The 15407-nt window shown below is 45.7% G+C and overlaps 1 protein-coding gene across 1 annotated transcript in view; it reads left to right on the top strand.

Moving 5' to 3' along the window:
• The window catches only part of LOC130681112 (uncharacterized), a 100944-nt gene extending 85797 nt beyond the window's left edge, over nucleotides 1-15147 (top strand). The window contains exons 6-8 of the mRNA XM_057493306.1: nucleotides 5293-5348; nucleotides 8954-9146; nucleotides 15013-15147. Coding sequence (XP_057349289.1) covers nucleotides 5293-5310 — 18 coding nt within the window. The 3' untranslated portion in view covers nucleotides 5311-5348; nucleotides 8954-9146; nucleotides 15013-15147. The remainder of the gene's footprint in view (nucleotides 1-5292; nucleotides 5349-8953; nucleotides 9147-15012) is intronic.
• Nucleotides 15148-15407: the final 260 nt, after the last annotated feature.

The following is a 15407-nucleotide window of genomic DNA, read 5'->3' as shown; positions in this document are numbered from 1 at the left end:
CATTTCTAACCTCCAAGGAAGCTAAGAGATCAAGCATCCTCATCCTTCAAAAGGATGCAATGACAGGAGGCAGGCAAGGAGCAAATTGGTGGCTTATTTCACAAGCCCTGTTCATGTTCAAAGGGTATCTTACCTGATTCAGCTCTAAAAGTGCTGGCAAAGCATATCTCTTGGCATCTCTATTTGAAATAATATGGACTAGCTCAGGATAAATATTTTATTTATTTTTTAGGATAAATATTTTAAAAGATGAAATTTAAGTCAGAATTCTTCAAAGACTGAATTAAACAGACTGCTGTTTGCTAGAGCAATGCTTCCATAATTACACTGGCTTGAACATTCCTGAAGTGGTAAGTTCAGAATAGCGGAAGGGCCACCCACTTTGGAGTTAACCTAGACCGAAGTTTGAATTTCAGGCGTACCAGTTACACAGGCCTGGGCAACGCGCTGCATCTGAGAACCTCCATTTCTTCTTCAAAAAATTGTTAAAACGCCTGCCTCACAGACTTGTTGTGAGGACTAATTATGAAATGCCTGGGGTGCAGCAGAACTCAGAAAATGTGTTTCCTTTGAAGGAAGCATACATATAGAGACCGGAACACCAGTCTTCAAATGCTTTCTTCATTCCCTTGCATCCATTCACTTTTCATTCATTTACTCCTTCATTCATCCAATCAGTTACTATGCCAGCAAGATAAAGGCTGAAGATACTACAGTAAGCAGCATAAACATGGCCCCTAGGTCATGGAACTTACATTTTGGTGGAAGAGACAGTCCATAAATAAGTAAACAAGTAAGTAGAGTGATTACAGCCATGATAGATAATAACTACAACTCATGATAGATATGAGTATAGATGCTGAAGCATAAAGGAAGCTAAAAGAGATACTTTGGAGGTGGGGGCTGCCACTTCAGGTGGGGTTGTTAGTTACAACTTGTCTGGGCAAGTCACACATGAGTGAGACCTGAAAGGGGAAAAAAAATCAGCTCTTAAGGAAAACTGGGGAAAAGCTGTTCAGGCAGAGACTATAGCACATGCGAAGGCCCTGAGGTAGAAAGGTTTTAGGGCTAACTAGAAAGTCAAAATGCCTTGAGCAGTTAGTGGGAAGTGAGGATGGGGAAGTGGACAGGAGCTTACAAGTTACCCTGGCTGTGGCCTGCCCTGCATTGCTACAGAACCAGAGTCCACAGGATAGCTACCAAGACCAGGTAAGCAGCTAATGGAGGCGGTATGATGGGCAGTTTGTGCAAGAAAATGTGGACTCACAAGTAGAATGTAGATATGAGGAGCACCAGGCGAGGAGTGGGCAGTTAGGATGGGCAGGTCCTTCGGGGTTGCCCTGGAAAGTGTGCACAGCCTAGAATTTGGGAGGCTTCTCCTGAGCACAGGTGGGCATCCTGCAGGCTAGGAGAGAAGTCTTAGGGAAATGGAGTTCAGAGAGAAGACTTGATGGTCTAGGAGGGCTGGTTAGTAGAAGCAGAGCAAGGTCCTATTTCCATAGGAGTAAACAGACTTGGCATAAAAAGGGCCTGGTAGAAATTAGGAAAACAGGAGTATAGTTACTCAGCCCATGATTAAAGGTGGAGACCCAGTCACTGGTTGTGAAGTACCAGACTATAACCCACCACCAAAGGCTGTGTACTGCACCTCCCACCTCTTTGGCCTAACCTGGCAGCAAGCTCCCTCTCATTTTCTTTACTCCAGCCAAACTGACTGCTTCCCAGTCTTCCTGCTCATCAGCATCCTCCCACCAAAGGGCCTTTACACATGTGTTCCTCCTTCCTGGAACACTATTCCTGCCATCCTACCTGGACAAATCGTCTACTTTCCACTTCCCCAGGGATCCCTTCTATGGCAGGCCTTATAAGGCAAATTCTAGATTTACACAGTCTCATAGTGTATTTATGGCACTAGACGCCTTTCAATTTCAATGTGTAATTATTGGTTAATGTCTGCCAAACGTAAGTTCCAAAAGGGGAGAAATCAAGTCTGTGTGGGCTCACCACTATATCCTCCAGTGCCTAGTGAAGTGCCAGTGGTAAATATTTAGTGAAAAAATTAAATATTAATTTTAAAAAAGCTAGTTTGCATGCTAGTTTGGCTACTGAGTAACTGGCTTAGACCAGTTGTTGTCAAGTGTGGAGCCAGAATCAACAGCATCAGCTTCTCTTGGAAACGTACTAGAAATGCAAATCCTTTGGCCTCGCACAGGATCAACTCAATCAGAAGCTAGGGAGAGCGAGGAAGGGAGAGCAAATTGCAGTCAGTGTTTTAGTGATCCCCCCATGAGATTCCAGTGCACACTTATGTTTGAGATCCACTGGCCCAATTCCCTAGTTCTGAATTTACAGGTGGGACTTGAAAGGACGCACAGGCAGATAAGAGCTCTAGTAGGTAGAAGCTAAGCTGATCATTTCTGATGGGCCTTTGTACCGGGCTGGATTTCAGACTTGACTTGAGGACTTCTATTTATTTTGCTGAATAGAAGTTTGCAAGTTAAATTAACATGCCTTTTAGCTTCACTGAGGAGGGAGATGGAGAGCAATGAAAAGCTGGGCCCTACTAAATCAGGAGCCCCATGAAGACAGGGAACTTGTTGGTTATGTTTGCTGCTCTCTCTTCAGCACCTTGGACAGAGCCTGGCTCTGGTTCCCCGAACATGCCTGTGGAGTTGACTTACGGTGTGATGGTTATGTGGCTGGCAATAGGCCAAGCATTTCATTTCTCACCTCATTTCATTCTTGACAAAGCAACTTGCTCGTTCCACTTCACAAAGGCGGAAACGAAGACTCTGAAGTTGAGTGAAATGGCTAGACAGCAATTCAAACTGACTGACGCCCAAGCTTGTTCTCTCAACCGGAGGCTGATTCCTAATTATCAGCCACCAGCCAGATTCTGAGCGGTCTCCAACCCTGAGAAATTATTATAGTTGTACCCGGGAGGGTAAATCTACTTCTTGGACTCTGGCCCTCTTTATTGCAATTCTGAGAGCTCTCACTGTGATTCTGGGAGTGAACGACAGGACACAAGGAGGGAAAGGGAATGACAGTTTGGACCCTGACAGGTAACAGAATTTTTCTTTGTGTTCACACCATCTAGAATTTCTGCTGAAGGAGTGGACGTTGTTTTGGATTGCCTCTGGGGACAACACTGGGAAAGGTCTCAGCCTTCTCAAACCACTGGGAACCTACATTCTATATGGCAAGAGAAGCAGGGGACATGGCCAGTGACAGGGGACACTGCACGTGTGCTTACAGATGAAGGCTCTGGAAAATGAAATATGTTGATATGTTGTGATAATGAGATTGGGGGATTTAATTTTTACATGTTTTCTATAATATTACTATTGCTGTTATTTTCAATTATTAGAGTAACATATGTGCCTACTGCCCTATTACCCCCATGAATACTCCTCATTCTAAACAGGATAGAGCAAGGCCAAGCCAGTGTAGTTACTGAGCTGGGACTTGACTACAGAAGGTGCTGATGGGAAATATTAGTGGCTTCAAAGGAGGTTCAAAATGAAGGAATGAAGGACTCACAGTTGGATGGGGAGGAGCGGCTGAGATACGAGGATTTTCAGGGAGGTTCTTTAGTCCTGGAGATGAAGGTGCAAAGTGCAGACCCTCCTCCCTTTGACCTACTCCTGTATGTCTCAGTCAAGAAAGAAGCCCTGGATGGTGGGCGCGCACATCTGCTTTTGCAGCCACTTACATGCTCTTGGATTTAGGGGGCTTATGAAAGGTTTTCTCCGGCAGAATGAGGTTCCAGAGCTTCCTCTCCCTCTTCTCTTCTGTCACACGCATGCACACATTAGTCGTCATCAAGTAAAAAAAAGCATATCTGAAGCAAGATGTCACATTCTAAAGCTGAGTGATACTAAGATTATATGATGTTTCAGATTTTTGGCACCTCTGTCCCCTGCAGGTACAATAGAAAATTAAGCCTTAGCTCTGTACAACTCAGGAAAAAAATACTCATTTCCTTGCTATAAGCTGAGAAGCTTACAAAAGATATTTGAGAAGTACAGATGGTCCAGCATCTTTTTGTCATCATCTTTATGGCAGGTAGAAGGAATAAGCTTCCCACTGCTGAAATGTTCTGGGATTCTCAACAGTGGCCACACATTTCATAGTCTTTGCAGGTGGATACATAATTTTAAAATCACTGCTATTGCTAAAAGAATCTATGAATGTCAAGGCACAATGTAGGGATGGATACCGGATGTGGCTAACATGTGAGTCAAATGCAGATGGATAATTGATTCATCCTTACTTATTTACCAGTTATCATATCGGCAGAATACAACTAGATCATCTCATAAGTACCTAATAGATTACAATCATTCTTGATTGCTAAGTAATCAAAGTCTGGTACCGTAATGTTTGGTGGCAGTTACCCCATAAAAGCAGGAGGAGCAATTAACTAACTTTTTAACACAGGCCAAATAATTAAGTTTAAGACATTGTATTTTCACTAAATAACAGTTCTCTGAGAAGGACTTGCTCCCAATCTTTAGGGAAAGGCAGGAAACTCCTTGAAAGGGCACCAATATGGTATCTGATGTGTTAAAAGCTCTCTCATCCCCTCTCACCTCCAGGAATCCCACGAAGGGGTCTTTTCTCTTTGTAAAAGCACCTTAGGGATCTTTCCCAACTCTACCTCTCATCTGCCTTCTGAACACTGTTGTTTCCATTAGCAAATCTGTTTCTCACACATTTGCTTCAAGTGGTTTTCACCTTTATGCCTAGACCTCTTTGGAACTAGTATGTTGGTTACACCATTTCCTTGGCTTCTGAACCTGTTTCACCCTCACCTACTCTTCTGTACCCTATTTTTTCCATCCATCTAAATTCTAGCTCAGCCCTACCTCTCATATCATGCAAGTACCCAGTTCCAGTCAGAGTCCAACCTCCTCACTTCTCAAGGAATCAAATTCAAATCATAAAGGAGAATCACGCAGGGATTCACTTCTTAGTCTTGAAGAACAGAACCAACCATTTCAGCAACTCATCATTTTATTATGACCTACATCACCTACAGTTTTGCAACATACCTGTTTCCAACGTAATGACATGATCACCTTGAGAAATATCACCTCCCCTTTGAGCCAGTGACACTTGGCTAAAATTAAGTCAACTGGATGCCGCCCATCCATTTCCCTTTTTCTTCCAAGGCTGGATTACATTTATTTTCAAGTTCTTGACCAAAGAACTGCCATTCTTCCATGTGTAGCAAAAGATACTGATTTTCATTAGCAATAGCTTGACTTGGGAATCTTTCATTTGCAGGTTCATCCAATTTGGTGACTGGAGAGACCAAGAGCTTCTTTAGCTTTGCAAAATCAGTAAGTATCTGCGCACGTCGACCGTGCTCTGGTCATGCAGTGATTTGCATGTTGTGAGCTCTCCCATCCAAGGATTTGACCCGATGAACTAAATCATGTTTGTCCCTCATCTACACCATCCATTTTCAGTAAAACCCGCATTCCTTCCCTTCTCACTACACATGGGCAAGACTGTATATACACTTGGGTTGCTTTTGTCTAAATGAAGCACAGAGATTGTCAGATAAACTCAAGAAAGCTTCCTTTTCATTTTAACAGAGATGACTTAAGTGTTGGTGTTTTTAATCATTGGTCAAAAATAAACTTAGTATTAGTGCATTTTATGTGCTCCCTGGAAAGACTGACCATTTGGTTTGGCTACTTTCTGCCCAGGTTTCTGGGGATACTTGAAATTTCTCTGTATCTCCATACTTCTGAAGTGGAGATACAAATGGGATCTTACAATTTTAGCTAGCTCTTGGGGTGATTTTTGGACAAAAGCAAGTTCGTGAATCCCTAGTGTAAATAATCATGCTTTGAACACAGTGGTTATGTTGTCTGCAATGAGAGGTAACATCTCTGGGCATTCACCCCACTAGGAACCTACTCAGATCTACATTCCCACCGAGGGCAACACTTGCTAGAATTAAACCAGTTGGGGCTTGAACTTCAGTTCTTACCCCCACCCCCACAACAGGGGATCGCTGCTTCTCATAAGAGCTTGCTTTTGTCTTGTCTCCTCTCAGCCTCCTAAAGCAGCCAGCGCGACACTGATTGATTCACTTGCTTCACAAGCATCTTCTGAGCACCTACTGTTTGTGGCATGTGCCAGACACCAGGGTATCAGTCAATGAAATGGGTACATTTTAGACCCCCTGTAACTTATATCTAATGAGGGAAACAAACGGAAATAAGTAGAACGTATTAATAAGACGAATATAAATAGTCATAAAACCTCTGCAAGGGATAGAAACGGGCTCTGAAATAGTGAACAACAGGATGGAGGCATTGTGAATAGGGTGGCCAGGGAAGGCCATAGGAATGGGTATGGAATTTATTCTTAGGGTGTCCATATGCCCCCTCATTGCCAACACTGACTGCCAAAAGCGTCACCCCCCAGGCATTCCCTGATTCTGGAATGATTAGTGCTCCCTGCCCTGTGACAAGAATTAGAGGACCTGCCTTTGCATTTGAACTTTGAAGTTCAGGTCAAGGATCAGCCCAAGTACAGAATCTGCAAGGGAGCAAGAACAGAATCTAAGGAAGGATGCCATCAGGAGCGTGTTCCCTGCCATCAGTAGCGTGTTCCCTGGAGACAGGCTTTGCGCCGCTCACAGCTGTTTCATTGCTGTGGCTGTGATTAACGTGATGCTGACAGCCTGCTGTGGGTAACCAAATTGGTCCCAAATTAAATACAGTTGTAAGAAGTGTTTTCCCTTCCTCCCCTAAATGCACAGTCACAACACACAGTGCTAATGAAGTAATTGCAGCGTGCCCAGGTTCCATGAGGGCGCTCACAGAGCAGCCAGGAAGGAGGCTGAGGTTCTCCTGGCTAAAGAGGGAGTCCCAGTTTCCAGGATGCTTTATGTATACTTGGAGGTCAAGAGTGAACAGTGTTGCCTTTCAGAGGCCTGGTCCATTTATTAGCTGGTCAGTTAGAAGCCAACTGAAGATAGGGCATGCCAAGGAGTGGAATGGTGACTTTGCTCTGGAAGGTTCTAGAAAGGTACTTCCTTTTATCCATTGGAGAAAGGCTTAGAGATTAAAGACATATTTGGCATCATACAGGAATGTCTCCCTTAACCATGTTCCACCTTAAAACTTGTAGAGCTTGTTAAACTCTTTGTCAAACATGCCACTTGCTTTTAGACCATAGTAATGGTGATAATAACAGGTGAAGTTAATGTTTAGAGAGACTCTGACTCCAAATTCAGAGCTCTTACTCACAAAATCAAAACATTTCTTCCAACTTAAGATGATAATATAACAATTTTATTTTGAGAGAGAACCTACTCTATGTCAGACACTGTTCTAAATACTCTGCATGTATTAACACATCTATTCCTCATGACAACCCCATGAGGTACAGAAGGGAAACTGTGCACAGAAAGGTTACCTTATTTGCCTAAAGTTGCACAGCTAGTAAGTAGCAGAACTGGGATTTCAAAACCAGGCATTCAGCTCTTGAACTCACTTAACCACAACTGGGCAGCAATCGTGGGTTCAGCAAGCATTCCTTTCAGGAGCATTGATTGCAGACACCCTGTGAATCAAGTTATTAACCATTTCCCTACCTTTGCTTTTGCACAAGCCATTCATGGCCAAATCCATGTCTCCCCAGCCTCCAGGCTGTGGGGAAATGTACACTGGTAAAGAATTTGTGCATGAAACTTACTCCTGTTTTCAACCTTTCTCACACATATTTTGCTAACGATACAATTTTCCCACTTAAAAATATGTCAAGATCTCTTACTTTTGTGAGCCTCCCAATCCTGGGAAATAGCAAGATACAAATAAAGTAAAAGTGTAAATATTATAAATATTCACAAATGACCATCACATTCCTCTTGGCCTTCTACATTAAGCTGATACTAACCATTTCACCTCTTAGAACCCTCTAGAAACTGGAACTTTGAATTCCTAAATTCTAACCAGCACCCAAGGAAATGCATTAAATCAGAACAAAGCAGTTAAATAACCATTTCTGTAGTTTGTTAATGGATTACCTACTTACTTTCTTGTGGGAGATGAGAGACTAGAAAGAGCAGCCATCTTTGCTACTTAAGTGTGTCCCACCTAGCACTTTGGGGCTAGTGACATTTGGGGCTGGATAATTCTTTGTGTGAGGGGCTTTCCTGTGCGTGTAGGATGTTTAGGAGCATCTCTGGCTTCTACCCACTAGATGCCATTAATTTTCCCTCCGGGCATCTCAGCAAAAGAAGGCCCCCAACATTACCATATGTCCCATGGGGGGTCCAACGTCCCCCAGGTGAGAAGCACTGATACGAGGGCCTGGTGGCCCTGCCGTGCTGCTCCCTCTTCCCTTACCCTGCCTCACTCTGCTTCATCTGACGGACTCCTACCCACCTTTGCAGGCTTGCCGCCACTCCCCGCTAGAAAACCCGCTCCTGTAGTCAGAAGCGTCACTCCCACCGAGTCGCCGCCACACTCTGGAACTTCTCTGCCACTCTGCTCTCTTCACCGACCCTGTCACCACCACCACCACCATTCACTAAGCCTAACGCTTTACACTCAATCCTCCCAGGACACCTCGGAGGCAATATCCTGCCACCGTATGCAGCTGAGAAAAATGAATCACAGGCAGTAACAGGGAGCGTGCTGTCGAGCCAGCATTCAGCCCTACAGCTGATGGTGACACTCATCATATGCCTTCATGTTCCAGTGACATAAGGCCTCGTAGTTGTTCCCACCTAGATTCTTCTCATAAGCATCACCGTGCGCTCACAGTAGTGCCTGGCCAAATGGATGCTTAGGAAGATGCGTCAGCAGTTAGAGCTGCCACGTGGCCAGCGGGAACCTGGTCCCTGCAGCCCTGTTCACCCTGCAGCGCAACAAACCCGGCCTGGCCTCGAGTCCTTGTAACGTGGCACCCTCTCTCCTTCCAGGGGTGGCAGGTTGAGAAAGTGAACCCCATCAAGCGGTACGAAGAGAACAGTCATCGCGGGGTTTTCCCTTGTAAATGTGCTCTTCAAACAGGGCCGTGCAGGCCTCATTCGAGGAGTGGTGGACAAGCTCATCGGGCTCTACAACCAGAAGAAGACCAAGCCCGTGGTGGATTCCATGTGGGCCCTGGAGGAGGTGAGCATGGCGTTTTTCCCCAGCAAATAATCTCTTCTTTTCCGTCTAGGCAGACCTGGGCAGCCAGATACAGTCTTTTAGCAAATGACTATTCTCCAGGTTTGTCTGTTTTAAATGAGAGTCCTAAGAGTCCCTGTCCTATAGGAGAGTGGATGTAAGAAACACCTTAAGGTCTGTGATGGTTCTCCAGCCATGCGCCTCAATATACCATTTTTGCCTTGAACCCTTCCCAAGCGGGCCAGCAAATTCTAGTGGGTGTGTCCAATACAATTCACTTCGGCTACACGGGAGTGTGAACATTGCTACAGAGCCGTTTCGGTCACCTTGTGGGTATATGAGATCCAGGTCAGGGCCGACAGTGGCTCATGGCTGGAACCGGTCTAATCCCAGATGCTCGGCGCCTCTGTGCGGCCTCGCTGGCCAGCTGCCCCACGGGCACTGTAATTATGAATGAATCGCCGGATCTAGTATTGCACTGAGTCTTTTTGTATCTGCCAGGAGTTCTTGTATTTGAAAGCATTTCTCGATCACATAAAAATCAAGAACCCCTAATGGAACCTTGAAGGACAGCAAAGCGGGAACTGGATGTATTACTGGTTTCCGGCACCACAGGAGCAGCCAGGGTCTAGAAAGCCCTTCAGGACAAAGGACACTTTGAGCTCTTGGGAAGCCAGTCACGGCAGCCCTGCGAGGAGGAAATGAAGGGCTGGGGCGTAGGTTTCAAGAGGCGTTTCCTTAAGAAATCTTCTTGTGTCAGGATTTCATGATGTCAGCTTCAGGGAGCCAGGATGCCCCTGGGAAGTACTTTAAAATACGTGGAATATCCTTTTTGTTTGCTTGGCTGGTTTCTGCATTCTGTGCGGTGAGCACCTTACAGTACAAGTGCTTTTTTGTACTTCTGGGAGGCAGGGACACCTTTGAAAAAGCTGAGGAACTTCTGTGCAGCGGATGGTCGGTATTGTCCTGTCAAGAAAGCTGGGGCTGTTTGCCTAAACAGCAGGATTCCCAAAGTCCAAAAGCTTCAATACATACAGAAACCCCCCCCAAATGTTGTGGGGTCACCCTGTAACCTATTAGGACTGGTCCTGCATCTATGGGCCCAGAGTACGCCTGTATCTATGCCTGAGACTGCGGTGTCATGGTCTTTAAAAAACCCAACCATCGAAAACCTTTGTTTATTATGATAAAAGAAACACACGCTCCTTGTAGGGAAGTCCTAAGTTAACCAAGAACACAGGGAGAAAATGAACTCAAGCCCACATTCCAGAGATGGTCAACATTGTGAACATTTTGGTTTGCTTTCTTAGGGTCTCTTTTTCTATTGCAGATGCTCACCGGGATCAGGTCATTGCTAAACTGAATCACATAATCATGCATTCCCTCTGCTGAGTAATTTCCAAGATGGGTAGCCTATTGTAATGCTCTTCTTGAAAATGCTGATTTAATGAGTCAGATATCCATATCATATTCACTGTGGTACCTCAGTGGTGCAGAGACAGGCTGGACTGCATGGTTACCGGGTTCTAAGTGGTCAGGGAAAAGGGAACACGGAATAGTCAAGACCAAGGCTGAGAGATTAATGTGGCTGTGGGGCAGATGGGGAGGCTTATCCTTAAACCCTGTGTTAAAAAGGACCCAACAGACCTGGTAATATTTAAGTGAGGGGATGAAATCCAAGAGGGGTCCAGTTGGGCTAGTGGGTCCTTCTTCTAGTATTTGAAATCATTCCCTGGTCATAGAGGTAATTGAGTATCAGCAAATACGTGTTGACTAACTTCTGTGTGCCTAGACTGCGCAGGTGCTGGGGTACAGCGGTGAACAGAGGGTCACCTGGCCTGGGTTCGTGGGGCTTACATTCAGAAGGCTGCAAGGGGCAGCAAATACTGATGAGAACAAAAATAAGCAGGGTATTTGCCAATTGTAGTAAGTTCCTGGAAGGAATTAAATAAGGGAATATGTTGGCAAGTAAGGGGAGGGGCAGGCAGTTTGCAATCTCCTTTTCATTATTACTCCCCAGGGAGACAGACTTCCCCCCCCCTAATCAAACCCCTCTATGAAACAGAAGTATGCCATCTGTGTATATCTATCACTCTACCTACATATCATCCATCTATGTCTTGTATATATATCTTTATATATCTGCTTGCAGATTTATTTATAAGATTTTTTCCATCCTCCAAGAACCAGTCTTTACCCGTTTGAGGGGGTGTCATTCCCACTGAGAATGCATGTGGTACAGTGACTTTAGACTTTACGGAATGGCAAGTGTCACTGAGCTGGGACATGAAAGAGGCAAAACACTGGAAAAAGAGCATCGAGGCAGAGAGGCGCTCAAGAGCAAAGGGACGAGGAGAGAGAGATCTTGGTGGAGGCGAGGGACAGTGACGTGACCCCTTCCCAGGGATTACTGTGAGCAAAGGAAGGAGTGGTGCGCAGAGCCTCCGGGTCAGCAGAGGCCAGACAGACGTCTAAGTTCCCATGAGAGGCTGCTGCAGGGTCAGGGGTGCCACATGGTGGTCCCAAGGGTGTCACCCTCCAGGGAAGCAGCAGAAATTGTCAGGCATGGTTCCAGGCTCCAGCTGCAGAAGTCCAATGTCCAGATTTCAATCCAGATGGGAGGGGGCACTAAACTAAGCTCAGCTCTGAGTAGAGGGGGACCTGGCCAGCTGCAGCTGAGACACGTAAGTCAGCCAAGGGCACGTCAGTGTGGCTCAGCTGAGGACGCAGACCAGAGGTTCTCAGGACCCACAGAGACCAGAGATGGGGCAGCTACAGCCGGCAGCCGTGGCTGACTGAGTAAGGGGTCAGCTGCAAGCGAGTCCGGGGACTTCATTGCAAACACTTCCCCAGTTCACCCACTTCCTTTCATCTCTGCTCATGGCAGTGTAGCCGGAGCTGGACGTCCCCCCTCCTGCCTGACCCCACAGGGCACTCTCTGCCCAGCTGCCCTAGTGGGCTCATCACCGCCTTGCCCAGGTCGCCTCCACCCTGCTTAAATCCTCCCACAGCCTAACACTGCCCTGAAACAGCATCTACATGCCTTTCCCTGCCTGGTGCAGCCCTGCCCAGTCTTAACTCCCGCCCTCTCACCGGCCTCACTCCCCCCACCTCACCTCCGCTATCCCAGCTTCTGTGGCACGCATCTCTGTTCCTGGCACCCACCCAAGGCTTTCCTGTCTTGGGCTTTTGAACCTGTTGCTTCCTCTATTTTGCACACTCCTCTAGAGTGTCACAGAGCTGCTTGCTTCTCATGCATGTCTCAGCTTCCATGCCACCAATAGAGAGAGGCCCCCCCAAGGCCCCTCCTGAAGGTAGCATCCCCTACAGCCACGTCTGCCCGGGTCATTTGCTCTCCCTTTACCCTGCCGGATATTCTTCATTGCATTATCACTGGTTGAAATGATCTCGTTCATCTGTTGGTTGACTTGGTTAGATTCTGTCTCCCTTCCAGGGGAATGTAAGACCTAAATGAAGAAAGCCCTTGAATGTGCTGCTCGAGATCCCAGTACTTGGTACAGAATAGCTGCTCATTAAACAGGCATACTTGATTAAGTAGGTGAATACAGGAAGATATGACCACTTTAATATTTTCTGCTTGACAGTCAAGTATTTGTTGAATGAATGAACAAGCTATACTAAAACAAGGTATTACTACTTTAGACAACTTGGGCACAACTCACGTTGTGGCTGACTAATCCTTTCTCTGCATGGTTGTATGTTTAGTGGCATCTCTGTACTTTACCTGTGAGAAGCCTAGAGCATCTCCACCATCAGCTGTGACAATATAAGGTATGTCTAGACATTATCAAATGCCACCCTACTTGGAATGGGGGTGGCGGTGAGGGGGAAAACCTCCCCTAGTTGAGAACTAGTGGTTTAAAAGAAGCCATATGGGTTAAGACAGTCACCAGGAAAACAAAGGAATCCTAGGTCCCACAGCAGGCGAGTCAATCCACAGGGCAGAGACAGACAACTGTTGCCTGTTTGCCAACACGAACGTCCACAGCCACTCTTCGGTAACACCCACCAACTTCCTGAGGGTTCTCTTCTGAAATATTTACAGGCCTCTGTTCAGAACTGCAGTTGGGCCAAACTCAGCTATCTGCCAGGCCCACACAGCTCTTCTGGGCTTGGAGAGCTTGAGCATGTTTATAACTTGTGACCCTCAGAAGGAGGAGTATAATGTTCCCTCCCCCTACCCTTTGGTAAACGATTTCACCAACTGCTTTTCAGGCCAGTTCTATAATTTCATCTACAGAATATAAAGCCTATAGAGATTAAAAGAAAACTTTCCTGGGCTCTCTGAGCCCTCCAACTACAAGATTTAATAATATCAGAGATATAAAAAGATATATATCTTTTTAGCCATCTGTCCTGACTTTATTGTAAATTTAATACATGAAGCAGAGCGGATATGCCCCAGACCCAGATTTGCTACCAGATATTAAATGTGCAACTGTACTTTAAGATGGAAAAAAGTTAATCTCTCCAAACAGTTCAGAAGTGAGAAAGGGACAAAAAAATACTTATATTTGTCAACCAAGCAGCAGTGACATTATTGAGCACCTGCTGTGTGCTGTACTATTTTAGGATGTCAGGTCTACAGAAGGAATAGGCTTTGTTTCCTGACCCTGGAGATTATGATCTAGTTTCTGAGCAAGACTAAGACCTATGAAACATGAGAAGCTTAGCGTTCAGTCATGGGGTGTTGTTTTCAGGTGCCACCGGATTTGAAAATGAGAAAGAATGATATTAAGTGAGAGTGAATGTCCAGAGGCGGTTTCAAGCATAAGGTGGGACTTTGTTGAGATTGGAAGGATACAGAGTCAGAGTGAAAAAAATAAAACAAGGTATTACAAGCAGGAGGGACAGTGCGAACCAAATCCCCGAAGTCGGAGCGAGTCTGGGGTGGGTTAGGGCTGACAGGTGTGACCTAACAAAGCAGAGGCGACTGGCTGAGCGGGAGAGGAAATAGGCTGGTTCTGGTCAATGGAGCCGATTCTTGGAGGGCTTTGCTGCCAAGCACAGGAGTCTGAGTTGATATTGTGGGTGAGGGAGGGGGGCTGAGCATTCACCATGTGATCTTTCCATTCCCAGAAGCCCATCCAGGTCCCAAGCATGACACTGGGAAGGCCCACAGCTGGGCTGTGTGGCCGTGGCCTCTGATTCAGTGTCTTTTCCCACCGGCCATTGAATAGTATGCAGAGGGCCCTGTTCTGAGTGGAAATGGGCTTCCTAAGTTCATTTGTTGAGGCCCCAACCCTCAGGACCTCAGAATGTGATTGTGTTTAGAGAGAAGGCCTTTAAAGAAGTTAAAATGAGGCCTATGGGTGCCCCTGATTTAATCTGAGTGGTGTCCCTCTAAGAAAGAGGAGAATTAGGATGTACAGACACTGCTGATGCACAGGGGAAAATCCATGTGAGGACTCATGAAAAAATGGCCACCTGCAGCCACAGGAGAGGCCCCGGAATGGAACCAGCCCTGCTGACCCTTGGCCTTGGCCTTCTGGCCTGGAGACTGTGAGGAAGTTGGCTTCTGCTGTTTGAGCCTCCTGGTCTGGGAGCTTTCATTATGGTAGCCTCAGCAAACTGCTACAGCATGGAGAGCTTGGTGATATAATAAAATAATGAACAATGATCATATATTAATAAAACAATTATAATTAACAATACAATAATTGATATAATTTATTATAAAATAATATCTTCTATTAAAGGCATTATCTACAGTGTTCTATAACATTATTTACATAAACATCTATGATTGAGCTCTGTGATATGCATGGCACTAGCCACATGTGGCTATTTAAATTTTAGTGAATTAAGATTAAGTCAAATTAAAAATCCAGTTCCCTAATTCTATCAGGCATGTTTCAAAGGCCAGTAGCCACACGTGGCCAGAGGTTCCCCTGTGGGACCACGCAGACATGCAAGACGCTCTCATCTGGGCAGGAGTCTCCTGAAGCTGGTCGGTGAGACGATGTCATCCTTCTGTTTGAAGGTAGGAAAAAGCTCGCCTCCCAGCAACCTGGCGCGATTCGCCTTTTACTAAACTATGTTACCCACGCCCTTCCCTGTGGATCTCTCCTTACCTGGACCGTTGTGAACACCACTATCCAAATGCACTCACTTATTTGATGTAAGTGCCCCTAATTCCTCATTATGTGACCCCTGCATTTTTATCTTCATGTTAATAGTCGTGGTTTAATTATATGGGTATCTTTCATCGTATGCCATCGCAAAACTTATACAGAGATAGGT

Source organism: Manis pentadactyla, chromosome 15, assembly GCF_030020395.1.
Source record: "Manis pentadactyla isolate mManPen7 chromosome 15, mManPen7.hap1, whole genome shotgun sequence".
Classification (NCBI taxonomy): Eukaryota; Metazoa; Chordata; class Mammalia; order Pholidota; family Manidae; genus Manis; species Manis pentadactyla.
This window is presented reverse-complemented; position numbering and strand designations above follow the sequence as displayed.